The following is a 16,647-nucleotide window of genomic DNA, read 5'->3' on the forward strand; positions in this document are numbered from 1 at the left end:
ATTTGAACCGCCGACCTTCTGATTGGCAAGTCCTAGGCTCTGTGGTTTAACCCACAGCACCACCCGCATCCCTATTCTTACCTGTAGGTGGTACCTAATGCCATGGAAGCTGGTGCTGATACACCCAGGAACCTGGCCTGAATGCTGGAGAGATTGCACCTCTACAGGCATATATGTATCTGCAGAAAAACACAGAATATTATGGCAGACTCGAGGTTTGGATTTCCGAGGTTTTCCTCCATGTCGCTGAATCTTCACCAGGTCACTTTTAGGATTTCTTTGTTCCAGGACTGGGTCGGTCGTCCAGCTCAGAGGGCCACATTGAAAGCAGGTCAGGGTGGAGCGGGAGTCTTCAGGGCACAAGATTTGTATGTCGTCCTCGTGAATAGGATAAAAGGCAAGCAGTAATTGGCAGACCCCCGCGGTAATTACTTTTCCAGTATTTGAGGGCAGCAAGGTATTAAAACATTTCTTGAAAGCCCCCGAGAAAACTCTGAAGATATGGACTGGAGAAATGATGAATATTCAACAAGCGGTGGCCTCGTTCATTTCCGTCACTTTTCATATATATTGATTTCTGCAGTCGGGAGGGCAGAGCTGAGATTCCACTAAGAAACACTAAGAGGGACATGGGCTGCCCAGATACATTTTGAGGGTGCTTCTGCATTATTTAGCCGGTTAGGAAATCCAGCCTCCTTGTCTGTTGATTTTAACGTTGGTCTGTGAGCAGTGGGACCCGGTTTCGAAGATTTCCTGGGTGATCTCGGCTCAGTGACTTGCCCAGCCAGCGTACCTGGTGGGGTTCTCTTGAGAATAAGATTGTGGTGGAGGGGGTGTCAATGGATGCTGTTCCTTTTCTGGAGAAATTGCAGGGATTAGCCATGGGATACATCACTGTTCCATTTCTATGATGGTTTATATAGCCGTAAACTACTTGGGACCTAAATGCTTAAAAGTCCCAAGGATGGCAGCACGAGAACAGGGCCTTTTCTGCAGTGGCTCCCTGTCTGTGCAATGCTATCCCGGGGTGGGGGTGGGGTTTTTTGCCTGGTTTCTTCACCAGGAGAAAATGTTTGTCTTCGACCAGGCCTTTGACCGATTGACATCTTTTACCCCTTTCTAAATGGGGGAGGGAGAGTTCATTGGTTTGGCGGGTGTTTTTCTGTTCTTGTTTTTATTACATATTTTGTGTGTTTTTTTAATCTTGTATTTTTATTCTGCGATATACAGATGAAGGGCAATATACAAATTGAATAAATCACAGTACAGTGGTACCTCAGGTTAAGAACTTAATTCGTTCCAGAGGTCTGTTCTTAACCTGAAACTGTTCTTAACCTGAGGTACCACTTTAGCTAATGGGGCCTCCCACTGCCGCCGCGCGATTTTTGTTCTCATCTTGAAGCAAAGTTCTTAACCCGAGGTACTATTTCTGGGCTAGCGGAGTCTGTAACCTGAAGCATCTGTAACCTGAAGTGACTTAGTTCCTTGGTACTCAAACAATTTGGAACCCAAACACTGCAAACCCAGAAGTGTTCTGGTTTGCAAACTTTTTTTCAGAAGCCGAACATACTCCGGTTTGAATGCCACACTTCCATTTTGAGTGTTACACTGGGGTCTGTCTGGTTTTGCTATTTATTTTGTGTTTTTGTTTTTGCAGCTCTTCTGTTTTTTTGTGACTGTGTGGAACCTAGTTCAGCTACTGATTGATTGATTGATTGATTGATTGATTGTGTGACTGCAGTACATGGTTTATTGCTTTCATTTTATGGATCAGTGGTCTCGTTAGATAGTAAAATTCATGTTCAATTGCTGTTTTAGGGGTTGTTTTTTTAAAAAGTCTGGAACGGATTAATCCGTTTTGCATTACTTTCTATGGGAAAGTGCGCCTTGGTTTTGGAACGCTGATGTGTTAACCTGTGTACCTTGCTTCTGTATATATGCAATAAAGTCCTTCCAGTCTTCCTTAAATTCCTTATCATCTCTTCCTCTTCGTTTCATTGTCAATTTTGCCAATAATAAATTATTACTATTATTGCTTCTTCTCCACAGTGTTCCCAACTCGTGCCCGGCCAGTCCGCGTGGCGCTGGCTCCTCAGGATACCGCTTCGCACAGAATATTACCTCGGACCTGCAGCTGGTGGCGGAATATGCAGCCAAGGCAACGTCTGAGCAGCAGGCGGATGCATCTGGCGGAGACAGCCCAAAGGTACCACGAAACCTTCCCCTCTTCTTCTGCATCCTTGCAAAGGCTGGGGAGCCCGGCGTTCCATTAATCACTGCTAACGGCGGCAGCTCAGCTGTCAATTCCTCTCCTCTAGGGTCGCGACGGGGTGGGCTCCCCGGTTCCGGTACCAGACAGTTGAGTAAATTGTAGATGCATTCCTGCCAAAGGATTCCCCTCGAGGGTTGAGCAAGAGCTGCTTCTCCTGTCTGGCCAGGCAGGTTGGCCTAACGTTGCATACAAGGTCTCTCTCTCTCTCTCTCAGGGGTCTTGCAAAGGCTGCAAGGGTGTTCGACTCAATGGCGCTCTCAGCTTTTCTCCATTGCTGGTTGAAACCATCGCTCTTAAATAAGATAAAAGTTGGAATTGCAATACAGTCATACCTCATGTTACGTTTGCTTCAGGTTAAGCGTTTTCAGGTTATGTCCCGCGGCAACCCGGAAGTACCGGAGAGGTACTTCTGGGTTTCGCCGCTCACGGATGTGCAGATGCGCAAAATGACATCATGTGTTAGGACCAACAAAGAGGATTACCAATATAGTTGGCAGAGAGGGACTGACAGAGAATCAGACGCCTCGGACGTGAGGAATCCGGGCTAAGAACTATTTTTTGTTTGTTTTTTGGACATTTGTCTGGGAAGGGACAGAAACCGGGGCGGGGGGGGAGAGAGAATAGAACTATAAAATGTTATGATTTGTTTTACTTGGTCAATGTGACCTATAATTAATATAATAAAGGGAAAATTTGTGGAGGGGAAGTTAGATCGACCTTAAAAAAAAAGAAATTAATGATTATAAGAGAATTGGATAAGTTGAATATAGATAAACAAAAAGAATTTAATTTTTAAAAAACAATATGAATATGTTTAAGAGGTTAGGTAAGAACTTGCTGAATTAATTTTGGAACTGGGATGTAAGAGGAGGGGGTGGGGGGAAGTCAATGAAAGTGGGTAAAGAAAATTAGGGTATGTAATTGTATTTGTGTGTTTGTGTGTTTTTGTCTTTGTGTGTGTGTTTGTTGTTATAAAATGTAAAAACCCAATAAAAATTATTTTAAAAAAAACAAAAACAAAATGACATCATGTGCAGAAACGGCGAATCGTGACATGCGCAGACACGGGTTGCGTTCTGTTCATGTTGTGAACGGCCCTCCGGAACAGATCTTGTTCGCAACCAGAGGTACCACTATACTGTGGTACCTTGGTTCTTGAACGGCTCGGCTCCCGGACAAATCGGCTCCCGGACGCCGCAAACCTGGAAGTAAGTGTTCCAGTTTGCGAGCGTTTTTTGGAAGCCGAACGTCCGACGCAGCTTCCGATTGGGTGCAGGAAGCTCCTGCAGCGAATCAGAAGCCACGTCTTGGTTTTCGAACGGTTTTGGGAGTCGAACGGACTCCCGGAACAGATTAAGTTCGAGAACTAAGGTACCACTATATCTTGAACACACCGCATCAGGAAAAGAGAAGAAGAAAGCAGTTTTTATAAGCAGAAGTGCAATGTCATAGAACTGCAGAGTTCAAAGGGGCCCCGAGGGCAGGAATCGCAACTCAAGCGTCCACGACAGGCGGTCATTCAACATCTGCTTAAAGGCTTGCTGAAAGGATTTTACAAAATAGGTTCAAATCTCTGCTGGTTAAAATATCAGAGGATGCCTCTGTAAGAGGCGTTATAAGAGGCATCAGCACAATAATTTCTCTCCAGCATCTGATCTAAGCTCCACCTGGTCCGGCATCAATGCCTTTGGGAAGCCTGCAAACAGGACACGACCCACCCCTGTTGCTTTCACCGTGAGAAGACTTTATGCAATTAAAAAAGCAAAACAGAGCTTCTCCATCAGTGGCTGTTGGGTCACGTGGAGGAATCACGGTTTGGCCTTAGAAGCAGAGATATTTGGGGGGGGGGGGTTTCCACTGCGAAACTTTCATTGGGTGGGGGGTGGGGAAACAGAAGCGTGGTTTGCTTTTGCCTTGGGACGCATCTGCCTTGCCAGCTGCCGTTGTGCTCAGCAAAATCTTCCCCAAATAGTTGAGCTGCTGTGCCGCCAAAAACTCCCTTGCGTCATTGCAAAAATTTGAAGACACGAGAAGGATTGAAATAAATCCTACAATGAGGATATATAGTAAAGAGTTAAATTGTGCGATTGGATTTGATATGGGATACCTGTTGAAGGGAAAGAAGGAAGTCGTAAGCTCGGCAGAGCAAAATGGGTTTTTTTGTCTTTCTTTTTGTAATGTTCGAAATGTTGTTTAAAGGAAAACACTCTCTCTCTCTCTCTCTCTCTCTCTCTCTCTATATATATATATATATATATATAAACTCCCTTGCGCGCCTGTCTTTTGTGCCGCCCACCCACCTGCAGGATGAGTCCAAGCCTCCGTACTCCTACGCCCAGCTGATTGTCCAAGCTATCTCGTCGGCCCAGGACCGGCAGTTAACACTAAGTGGCATCTATGCCCACATCACCAAGCATTACCCGTATTACAGGACGGCGGATAAAGGCTGGCAGGTGAGCAAGCGCCTTGGAGGGGGGTCTGCGGAGGTGGAGCTCTCGGTCTCGCTCAAAACAACATTAAATCCACCACTTAGCTTTGGGGTCATCAAGCTCCTGCCTCTTTCTCCCCACAGAATTCCATTCGGCACAACCTTTCCTTGAACCGCTATTTTATTAAAGTCCCGCGTTCCCAGGAGGAGCCTGGGAAGGGCTCGTTCTGGAGGATAGACCCGCCCTCCGAAGGCAAACTGGTGGAGCAGGCCTTCCGGAAAAGGAGGCAGAGGGGGGTGTCCTGCTTCCGAACCCCCTTCGGGCCTCTCTCATCCCGGTAAGTTGTTCTTGTTCTTGTTTATATCCCGTCTTTTCCTCTGACACAGGAACTCAAGGTGGCACCAACAGCTGGCATGCGCTTCCCACTGGCAGCCTGCCAACGTGCCAGATTTGGCAAGGCTGAAAGGGGCAGCATTCATCTTATCCGCTCAGTCTAGCTTTTGATCAACCATCTGAATAACTATAGGGGGATTTTCCAAGTCAAACCCATTTTGCTATGGGTGGCGCTAATCAGCAAGCTGTTGGGGAGGGAGATAAGGGACGCTAGCAATAAAGGAGGCTGCCTGGGAGGGGGGAGGTAAAGACAGCGAATTTGCAAGGAGAGGAGACAGGAAGACTAAAGGAATGAGGAGAGAAATTAGAAGAAAAGGAGGAGCAAAAAAACTGCTCCGGCTAAGGAAAAGACACTAAAGCAAACAAGAGGGAAGGGAGTGTTGAAAGGAAGCAGCTGATCGGCAAGCAATCGGGGGGGGGGGGGAGATAAGGGATGCTAGGGATAAAGGAGGCTTCCTGGGAGGGGGAGGTAAAAGCCCATGGATCCTCAGGATTTTTGCATTGGGTCACCCCAAATTCACCATCAGATCACATAGCATGTCCATGGCTACAACCTGCAACAAAAAAAACCACACATCCGCTGTTTCGTGGGGGCCCAATGGTGCAAAAATGTGGTTACAAAACACGGATCCACATGGATTCTCAGGATTTTTGCATTGGGTAACCCCAAATTCACCATCAGATCACATGCCTGTGGCCACAGCATGAACCACAAAAATCATACATCCACTGTTTCATTCAGAATATTTTTTTTTCTTGTTTTCCTCCTCTAAAAACTAGGTGCGTCTTATGGAGCGAAAAATACAGTACCTCCTAAAAACAAGCCAGGATCAAATTAAAATCTAATTAGATGACTTTCCGCAGGATTAGGGTTGGGAACAGTAAATGCTTTTCAGGACCAGCTGTTTTTAAAGTAAATGGGCGAGGTTCTCCAGGGTTGGGGGCATGTGGCTGCTCTGCACTGTGATTCTGGCTGCATGATTCACACGGTCACCGGACCCACACAAATTAAGGAAAATCCGTCCAGTCCAGCGGCTGGCTCTCCTAGTGCCCAACTAGGCGCCTTGGCCGAGACTCCCTCTGCCCTCGCCTTTGGCTCACTGCCTCCTTGCTTTCCAGGAGTGCCCCTGCGTCTCCGACTCACCCTGGCCTGCTGTCGCCCCACACCAGTGGCCTACAGACCCCAGAGTGCCTGTCCAGGGAGGGGTCGCCCATTCCGCACGACCACGACTTCGGCTCAAAACTAGCCTCTGTCCCAGAGTATCGGTATTCGCAGAGCGCCCCCGGTGAGTAAATTGCGGCGTTTCTTTGCGGGAGAGAAGGAATTGCATTATTTGGTGTGGCAGCAGCTGCCCTTGGGAACTCCCTGCCTAATGACCACACGCAGGCGTCTTCTTTGTATAGGCAGCCCAAGATTTGCATGGGGGGGGCATGTTCCTGGTCCCTGAGCGCATAAGCCCACCCTCTTCTGAGTCCAAAATAATCCGCACGTCAATTGAAAGCGTGCAAAATGCTCACAGCTTGTACTCTTTTCGGTGCCTGCTAGAATAATTTTGGTGCAGAGATATACAGAATGCTGGTGTGTATTTTAATCTGCCTTCAGCCCACTGCTGATTTTTTAAACAGTTTTAAATATTTGGGGTTTGGGGGGGGTTTATAATATTTTTTTAATTGGTTTTTACAAGAACAAATTTAAAATAATAAAGGGAAAAAACTTTAACATATCCGTATATGAGATTCTCTGAATCTCACGACTTCATTCCGTGGAGGCTGCGATCCAACAGCAGTCCCAGGAACTTTGTTTTGGAGTAACACCAGTGCTATTTTTCTGTGGAGACACAAGGGGACACATACCCCTACACATTTTGTGAATCTAACAGGAAAAGAAATCCGTTGTATTTATTTTCCCTGATTTGAACTGTATTTATTTTCTCCCCGGTGGTGATTTTCTTGAGTCAAAATGAGAGTATCCCTAAACATTTTTTTTAAGAAAAAAAGCACTGAGTTATATCATAAAATTAGATATCAACGGAAAGATAATTTAATGAAGAATGTAATGCAATAACGTTTATGAAGGATTATTTATTACAACAGCAGTCATGAAGAAGAAACGTGAAACACACAGGAAAAATGAGATATACGGGTTAAGTTGCCATGTTGGCACTTGGCGATAAATAAGTGGGTTTTTTTGTTGCAGTTTGGAGACTAGGTCTGTAATGACGGTTCGCCATCACTGTCTCAGAGTCATTGAGCTGCAGCGGACAGGAGTTGGAGCCCAGCAGCCTCCCTGCTTTACCTGAGCGCTGGTGCTCTTGGGGTCGAAGTCCCCTCCTATTCCATTCTCCCTTTTCCTTTTCTTTCCAGGCTCGCCCGTGAGTGCCCAGCCGGTGATCATGGCCCTCCCTCCCCGGCCCTCGGCCCTCGTGGCCAAGCCGGTGGCCTACATGCCAGCCTCCATTGTGACCTCTCAGCAGCCTTCAGGTCACGCCATCCACGTCGTCCAGCAGGCCCCCACGGTCACCATGGTCAGGGTGGTGACCACCTCGGCCAACTCGGCCAATGGGTACATACTGACCAACCAGGTGCCGGCAGCGGGCGCCCACGAAGCAGCAGGAGCCGTCTTGGACCTGGCTGGTGAGACCAGAGGTAGCGTAGCACTCCTGACGGGATGTGGGTTCCCCACGGGGAACGCTTTTGCCTATCCTTTCGCAAACCGCTTTAGTAAACTCACACAAAAAAAACGGGGAGGTTCAGCTGGCAACTTCATTGTACGCCTTTAGGTGCCAGGTGAAAACGTTCCTGTTTAGCCAGGCCTTTGGCTGGTTGGCATACGATTCCCTTTTAAAATTAATCAAGTACCCAATCCATCTGTCGGCTGAGAGATTTAAATCTTGGAACAAGGCTTCCCTCGAGTCCTTGCGGATTGGGTAAACCAGTTAGGAGTGGGGTACATATTCAAGCATGTGGGCAAGCTCTCTTCATAGGGGATTTAACGATAGCATCCTTCAGTTGTAGAATATGGACTGGAAACACAGAGCTGTAGAGGCTTTGCTCCATTTGACATTTGCACTACAAGTCATCACTAATAATAATAATAATAATAATAATAATAATAATAATAATAATAATAATTTCATTTATCTACCACTTATATGCCAAAGTGTTTTCTAGGTGGTTTACAACTGTAAATAGGACACGGGTGGCTCTGTGGTCTAAACCACAGAGCCTCTTGGGCCTGCCGATCGGTTCGAATCCCCGCGACAGGGTGAGCTCCCGTTGCTCGGTCCTAGCTCCTGCCAACCTAGCAGTTCGAAAGCACGCCAGTGCAAGTAGATAAATAGGTACCGCTCTGGCGGGAAGTTAGACTGTGTTTCCATGCGCTCTGGTTTCTGTCACAGTGTCCCGTTGCACCACAAGCAGTATAGTCCTGCTGGCCACATGACCTGGAAAGCTGTCTGTGGACAAACGCTGACTCCCTCGGCCTGAAAGCGAGATGAGCGCCACAACCCCATAGTCACCTTTGACTGGACTTAACCGTCCAGGGATCATTTACTTTTTTACCTTTTTTTACAACTGTAAAATCAGTCGGTTATTAAAATGCACAATAGCATTGAGACCTCCTTAATTAAAAGAAAGAAGCGCAACAGTTAAAACAATCAGATTGGACGTTCATTTCAAGGAAACACTGGCCTGGCCTGGTGTGTCTTCAGGAAGCAGCTCTGACATCTGCCTCTCGTATTTCAGCAGGGAGACCCTGGTATTTAATACAGAATAGATCGGATGAATAATTAACCAAAGGCAAAACTGCAGAGCTGTAAATCCAGTCCTCTCAAAGCAATATTACATCACATAAATTTAGTTGTCCAAATAACTCTCTGTTGTCCTGAGCATCTATGTGATTTTGCTGCTGCTCTGACAGATAGCCCAAAGTCAGGCCTTTCTGTCTCCACGGAGGCCAAGAAAGCAAGTGAATAAATAAGATGTCCTCTGGAATCAATCAGCGTTCATTTCACTTGAACTCGGAAAGGAGAACTTTTACTGCAGCTCACTTTGAGAGATGGGGGCGTGAGGCATGCCCTCTGTCTCTCCGTTCCCTGCAGAGGCACTGGTGGAAATTGCAGGGGTTACTGAAAATAATATTTCCGTACCGCTCATCCAGAGGAAGGGAGTAAGAAGTGAAACAGGGTGGAGGAAACAAGCCTCCGAGGCTGCATGGGCAATAACAGGGACAATTCAACACAGTTCTCTGACTCTACCCAGAATGAACAGCCAGGTCAACAATTGATTCTTTCTTTCTTTTGCAGGGATGGATGAGAAGCCAACCATTGCATTTGCTGCAATCCCCACTGCCAGCCGAGTTATTCAAACTGTGGCCAGTCAGATGGGCCAGGGGGTCCCGGGGCAAACAGTCACTATCCTCCAGCAAGCAGCGCCCATGACCATTGGGCAACACCAGCTCCCCGTCCGGGCAGTGACGCAGAACGGGAAGCATGCCGTGCCCACCAACAGCCTGTCTGGCAGCGCTTACGGTAGGCCATCCCTCCCTCTTCTCTCCATTGCCCTCGTGCCCCTGGGGTTCCCGGGACAAACCGTGGCATCTGTCTTCAGGCCCCGAGGTCTGGGCCGCACCCTTCAGCCACAGAAGCGATACTGGGAGGAGTGCCTCTTCCTGTTTCATCCTGCCTGCTCCTGAGATCAGCAGGAGAAGCTCTGCCGGAGGCCCTACACGAGCCTCTTGGGACAAGGCCTTTTCGGCTGTGGCACCCCGGCTCTGGAGAAGCCACAGCATATCGCCTCCGACAGTTGAGGCAGAGCATAGCCTTTGTGGCTAGCAGTCATCGATAGCCCTCCCCTCTTCCATGAATTTGCCCAGTTCTGTTTTAATGCCATCCAGGTTGGCGGCTGTCCCTGCGGAAGTGAGTTCCATAGATTTAACTATGTGTTGCCTGAAGAAGTGCTTTCTTTTCTATGCCCTGAATCTCCCAACGTTCAGCTCCATTGAATTTCCATGAGTTCTAGTTTTAGGAGAGAGGGAGGAAAGCATTTCTCTGTTCACTTTCTGCACGCCCCAAATAATTTTACAAACTTCCATCATGTCTCTCCTCTTACTTGCCTTTTTCAATAAACCGCAGCCTTTCCCAACCCTTCAATCTCCTTTTTGAGGCAAGGCAACCAGAATTGGACACAGTATTGCAAATGCGGTCAACCCAGAGATTTTTGGAACCTCATTATGATCCTAGCAGTTTTCTTCCAGTAACCAACACTGCGTCAACATCATCCTTGAGCTCTCCATTATGTCCCCCTGGCCTCATTCCTGGTTGCTCACCTGCAGTCCAGACCCCACGGGAATATATGCGACATTAAGGTCCTTTCCCTTGACGTGCACCCATCGATTTGCACATACTTACACGGAATTGCATTTCCCATTTTACCTCCCATTTGCTCAGTTTGGAGAGGACCCTTTGGAGATCTCTGTAATGACCCTTAACAATTTGTGTCACGGTGATTGGTTTTAGGGTCCCGTCCCCCCAAGTGCCACTTCGGCTTAGTGCAAGGGTTAATAATAATAATAATAATAATAATAATAATAATAATAATAATAATAATCTATTATTTATACCACGTCCATCTCGCCGGGTTTCTCCAGCCACTCGGGGCAGCTTCCAGCAAAATATTGAAATACAATAATTCATCAAATGTTAAAAGCTCCCCTAAACAGGGCTGCCTTCAGATGTATTCTAATGACTTACCACCACCCCTACTTGCGAACAATTCAACTCATGACTGCGGCAAACCCAGAAGTAAATACTGGGTTTGCCGCAATTTGTGCATGCACAGAAGCGGCTGCCGCCGTCTGCACATGCGCAGAATGGCACTGCCGCTGAATGTGCACACGCAGAACGGCGCTTCTACCAGCAACCTGGATCGACTCACAAACGGACCTCCAGAACGGATTCTGTACATGAGTAGAGGTTCCACTGTAGTTGTTTATTACCTTGACATCTGATGGGAGGGTGTTCCACAGGGTGGGCGCCACTACCGAGAAGGCCCTCTGCCTGGTTCTCTGTAGCTTTGCTTCTCGTAATGAGGGAACCGCCAGAAGGCCCTCAGCGCTGGACCTCAGCGTCCGGGCAGAACGATGGGGGTGGAGACGCTCCTTCAGGTATACTGGGCCGAGGCCGTTTAGGGCTTTAAAGGTCAGCACCAACACTTTGAATTGTGCTCGGAAACATACTGGGAGCCAATGTAGGTCTTTCAGGACCGGTGTTATGTGGTCTCGGCGGCCGCTCCTAGTCCCCAATGCTGCCACATTCTGGATTAATTGTAGTTTCTGGGCCACCTTCAAAGGGAGCTCCACATGGAGCGCATGGCAGTAGTCCAAGCAGGAGATCACCAGAGCATGCACCACTCTGGCGAGAAAGTCCACAGGCAGGTAGGGTCTCAGCCTGGTGGGCTCGTGGTTCCGGCGTGTGTTTCTGTCCTTGTGACGTTGCAGCCTCTTTGTTTTCCAAGCAAGAGGAAAGCTGGCTAATTCATATTTCCGCCTCCGCCGCACAACGTGTGTTGGTAACAAGATTTTAAAAAGCAAGACCTGCCAACAGCCCCTCTGCTGTCCAACGAGGCCTGATGGAAGCGCCGGGCACCAGGTAATTGCTCCTTGTGCTCGAAGCCCTTGAACGATCACCTGGAATTGCCTGGAATTACTTCAGCGAGCCAAAAGTGGTGATTAGCAAATCTTCATCGAGAAGCACCCATTCCGCTGCAAGAGGGAAGGTGAAGATTAAAGAGACTGTTTCTCTTCCCTTTTGCACCACTGAGAACTTAATTCCCCTCTTGACAATGAAATCCTAACAGCCTTCGCCCAGAAGTGGACCCCGCTGATTTTAACACCACTTGCTGGCAGATAAGTATTGTTAATTACATTGATGTTCACTTATCTGTGCCGTGGGATTGCGTTCTCTCAGGGCTTTAATTCTGCTCATCGGGACAAGTCCCTGTTCTCCTAGGGTGCCTTCTTTTCGAGAAATTGGTTTGGTAGAGCCTTTTTTGTGGTAGCTCCACATTTTTGCTGCCCAAGGGAAGAACCTTAGGGTGAAGAGCGGGTAATAATACTAATAATAACAATAAATTATGTTCTTGGGGGACGGGGTGGGCTGGTGTGGAGGACTCCGTGGTCCTGAATGGGGCAACTGTGCCCCTGAAGGACCAGGTGTGAAGCCTGGGAGTCATTTTGGACTCACAGCTGTCCATGGAGGTGCAGGTCAATCCTGTGTCCAGGGCAGATGTCTACCAGCTCCATCTGGTGCGCAGGATGAGACCCTACCTGCCCGCGGACTGTCCCACCAGAGTGGTGCATGCTCTAGTTATCTCTCGCTTGGACTGCTGCAATGCGCTCTACGTGGGGCTACCTTTGAAGGTGACCCGGAAACTACAACTAATCCAGAATGCGGCAGCTAGACTGGTGACTGGGAGCGGCCGCCGAGACCACATAACACCGGTCTTGAAAGACCTACACTGGCTCCCAGTACGTTTCCGAGCACAATTCAAAGTGATGGTGCTGATCTTGAAAGCCCTAAACAGCCTCGGTCCAGTATATCTGAAGGAGTGTCTCCACCCCCATTGTTCAGCCCGGACACTGAGATCCAGCGCCGAGGGCCTTCTGGCAGTTCCCTCGCTGTGAGAAGCCAAGTTACAGGGAACCTGGCAGAGGGCCTTCTTGGTAGTGGCGCCCGCCCTGTGAAACAACCTCCCATCAGATGTCAGAGAGTACAACTACCTGAGATTTAGAAGACATCCAAAGGCAGCCCTGTTCAGGGAAGTTTTCAATTTGTGACATTTTAATGTATTTTAAATCTTTGTTGGAAGCCGCCCAGAGTGGCTGGGGAAACCCAGCCAGATGGGCGGGGTACAAATAACAAATTATTATTATTATTATTATTATTATTATTATTATTATTATTATTATTAAATAATAATAATTAAATATTGACTTAATGCAAGGGTTGGATGAACGATCCATATGGATAACTGGATTAGCGTTGGTTAACACAGTGCTGTTTTTCTAGAAAAAGAGGTGCCGGAACTCAGCATGAACGCCTCTCTTTTTCTCTTATAGTGGAAATGGCGCCCACTTCAGAGGTGCCAGAACTGAGTTCCAGCTGGGGAAAAAAGCCCTGGGTTAACACTTCTTTTGCTTTGTGTTCGTGTACTTAAGCTTGAATTGTTTGGGGGGGAATGTGTTCGTTTGTTTATAATACTAAATTAATTCTGCGTGTGCCAAATTGTTGGTTTTTTGTTGAATTTACTGGAGCGCTCTGTGTGTTTGGCTTGCAATTGTATTTCCAACGCTCTGTGTTTTTCGATGGTTCAAGTATCGGTTGCCAGCCCCTTTGGGGGGACAGCTGGCTCACTGTGGAAAAGTGGCGTCCAAGATGAGAAAGCGATAGAAGAAACAACTGCAATATGTAGAGATATTTCTTTTTAAAAAAAAAAATATATTTTTTATTTAGTTTTACATTTTCATCTTCATCACAATAATATGTCTAATACAAAGAAAAATCTCCCTCCCCACCCTGGCAACTTCCCTCAACTGCATCTGGTTTTTTAACATATTGCTTTCTCCTGCTTGTTTTATTATACCTTTTTTTTTTTAATTCAAAATTATAACAAGACATATTATCTCCATTTTGGGGCTAGCAGTATCCTAGCTGCAGTTGTGGCCTACATAAAAAGTTTCTTCTTTTGGCAAGTCTTTGACCTGTAACGCCTAGTAAAAAAAAAGGCTTCTGGACTTTTAACAAAAGTTATCTTAAACCTGGCATGTCCATTGTTCGTTTCGGGGCCTTAATCCGGCCCGCTGGTCGGTTTAATCCAGCCCCTGCAGCAGTTTATTTCCTGGGGTAAAATCTTAAAAAAAAACCCACACCAACTTCCATCCTATAAAAAGGTCAACAACTTTGGTCGGCCCTCACAGCCCTTCACTTCATCAAATCTGGCCCTCTTTGAAAAAGGTTTGTACACCACTGTTAAACATTCATTTCATTATAAAATCATTTCACAATAATTTTTAGTTATTTTACAGTTCCCCGAAGAGGTAGTTTTAAATGCATCTTCTGCGTTTACAAAACAGCATTGGCGAGGCTAACGCTCTTCTTCCTCTCTCTCGCTCTCTCTCACTCTCTTTCCTCCTCCTCCTTTTTTTTTTTTTTAAAAAAAATGCAATTTATTTATTTGTTAACGTTCTTATATTACATTGGTAAACGTTGTCATATTACATTACAGGACTTACTATAATATAATTTCCAACATGTATACAAATATTATATACAAATTTTATATACCTTGAAAGAAAATGAAACAAAAAAAAGAGGAAAGAACAAAGAGAAAAAACAAAACCAATTTCCCCCCCAAAATCATATGCATACCAACACACTAGACTTCCAGTCTATCCCGTTGTATATTCCTTTATTACAAATGAATGTACTGTATTTTTCGCTCCATAAGACACACTTTTTCCCTCCTAAAAAGTAAGGGGAAATGTGTGTGCATCTTATGGAGCGAATGCAGGCGGGAGGCTCTGCTCAGCACTCCCTTTAAAGAGCCGTGTGGAGCGTGTGCGCGGCTCTTGGGGGCTTTTCCCCAAGGAAGGAAAAGGGACTGATGGGCTGCCCTCTGTCCCTTCCCACACCTCCCGGAAAAGCCAGCAAGAGCCGCTGCCAGGCTCTGCTCAGCGCTCCAAAAGTCGTCCCTCATCCTGCTTTGCTGGGAAGCTCTTGCTCTGCTTGCTTCTCAGCGAAGCGGGAGGAGGGACGGAAGGGTTTAAAGCAAGGACACAAGATTTACCCACCCTGGAAGAATGGCAGATGAAAGTGATGGACTATATGGAGTTGGTGGAGATGACTGGCAGAATCCGAGACCTGGGAGAGGAGCTGGTGGAAGAGGACTGGAAGAAATTTAAAGACTATCTACAGAAACAGTGTAAAATTTATGAATGTTAAAATGATGTTGGATTGAAAATAAGTGGCATTAGTGATAAAGTTAGAAAGGGTATGCAAAAACGAATTGATGGATGAAAACATTTGAGTTGTGATATGTTTAAGATACAAAGTTAAAGATGATAAATTGAAAGAGGGTAAGGATTTGCTGATTTGATTATGTAAATGGGAATACAAAAAGGGGAGGTGCGAGGAGGTCAAGGAAACAAGGTAATGAACTTTAAAGTTAAAAAAAGGAAAGAGGGATTTTTTCTTTTTTATTTCTATTTTTATTTACTTTTTGTTTTTTGTATCTTGTATTTTTCTGTTTTCTTTTTTCTCTTTTTTCGCTGTATTTTGTTATGATTCTGTAAAATCTCAATAAATATTTATTAAAAAAAATAATAAAGCAAGAAAAGCGAGAGCCACTTACATGCTCTGCGCAGAATATTTTTTTTCTTGCTTCCCCCCTCTAAAAACTGGGTGCGTCTTATGGAGTGAAAAATACGGTACTCTTATTGTTGTATATTTCTTTGCATTTTATCTAATACATTCCTCTCTTTCCTCCTCCAGCCCTCACAAATCCGCTGCAACTGCTGGCTGCCCAGGCCAGTTCCTCCACTCCGGCTGTGGTCAGCCAGGCAGCGGAGGCCGCGCCAAAAGAGGACCCTCCTGGCGAGCCGGACGTCAAGAGGCCTCGGGTGGAGGAGCTGAGGGGGGCAGCAGCGGCCCCCTTGCAGACAGGCAGCGTCATCACTTCCACGGCTCCACAAGGACAGGCGGCCAGCGAATAAGGAAACCGGGAGGCTCTGAAAGAGGCGCGGCGCACGACCTTTGCAGGATTGTCTTTCTTCTTCTTCTACAGAAAGAAGAAGAAAAAACTACATCTGTAACACCTTTTTTGGGTTGTTGTTGTTTTTTTAAAGTTCCTTTCCAAAAGTTAAGATTTTAAGAGGACAGGATGGTGGTTCTTAAGAGTCTCGGGGTGCCAAATGAACGGCCGAAACCTCCAGCTACACAGAAGTCTGCTTTGCCTTTTACTGTGGAGATCTTTTCTCTCTCTCCCCCCACCCCACCCCAAACCCCCAGACCTCCTTTTTAGATTAAAGAAACAAATACAGACAATTTGATTGTACGACTGCTGGGGTTTCCCCCCCTCTCCCCACGTTAATTTCCTTCCCTTTCCCTCAAATATTGGGCTTTGTATGTGAGCATATTAAACGCAGGACAGAGGCAAGTGTGGTTTTGGAGGAGGCTGGCACAGGATATGATTCCCAAAGATTACTTCTGCCTCTTTTTATATATGTATCCGCACACACACACATAACACACGCAGGAATGTGCCCCCCAAGCTTTGAAACCCGAAATCCAGAGGAAGCCCAGCTGGGAAGGGCTTTGCGAAAAGTTAGACATTGCAGGCTATATCGGCCGGTATCCCCAGAAACAGCCTCGTGGGCCTGTTCATTCTTCCCACCAGCTGACCCATGCTCTGACATTGTATCGCTGCGCACAGTGTTCTTCCCAATTTCCCCCCCCCCCAAAAAAAGAACGTACCCCCCAGCCAAGGGATTGAGAAACT

General features: G+C 46.6%; 1 protein-coding gene across 2 annotated transcripts in view; it reads left to right on the top strand.

The window, feature by feature from the left end:
- Window positions 1-16,305, top strand: part of FOXK1 (forkhead box K1) — an 84,053-nt gene extending 67,748 nt beyond the window's left edge. Inside the window, exons 3-9 of one of the 2 annotated variants that reach the window (XM_081839750.1) lie at window positions 2,050-2,206; window positions 4,579-4,725; window positions 4,845-5,038; window positions 6,214-6,380; window positions 7,459-7,740; window positions 9,399-9,623; window positions 15,642-16,305. In XM_081839750.1, coding sequence (XP_081695876.1) covers window positions 2,050-2,206; window positions 4,579-4,725; window positions 4,845-5,038; window positions 6,214-6,380; window positions 7,459-7,740; window positions 9,399-9,623; window positions 15,642-15,862 — 1,393 coding nt within the window. In that variant the 3' untranslated portion in view covers window positions 15,863-16,305. The remainder of the gene's footprint in view (window positions 1-2,049; window positions 2,207-4,578; window positions 4,726-4,844; window positions 5,039-6,213; window positions 6,381-7,458; window positions 7,741-9,398; window positions 9,624-15,641) is intronic. The other variant, XM_081839751.1, reaches the window with a different exon arrangement.
- Window positions 16,306-16,647: the final 342 nt, after the last annotated feature.

This window comes from Podarcis erhardii (assembly GCF_964252035.2).
Source record: "Podarcis erhardii genome assembly, chromosome: 14".
Lineage (NCBI taxonomy): Eukaryota > Metazoa > Chordata > Lepidosauria > Squamata > Lacertidae > Podarcis > Podarcis erhardii.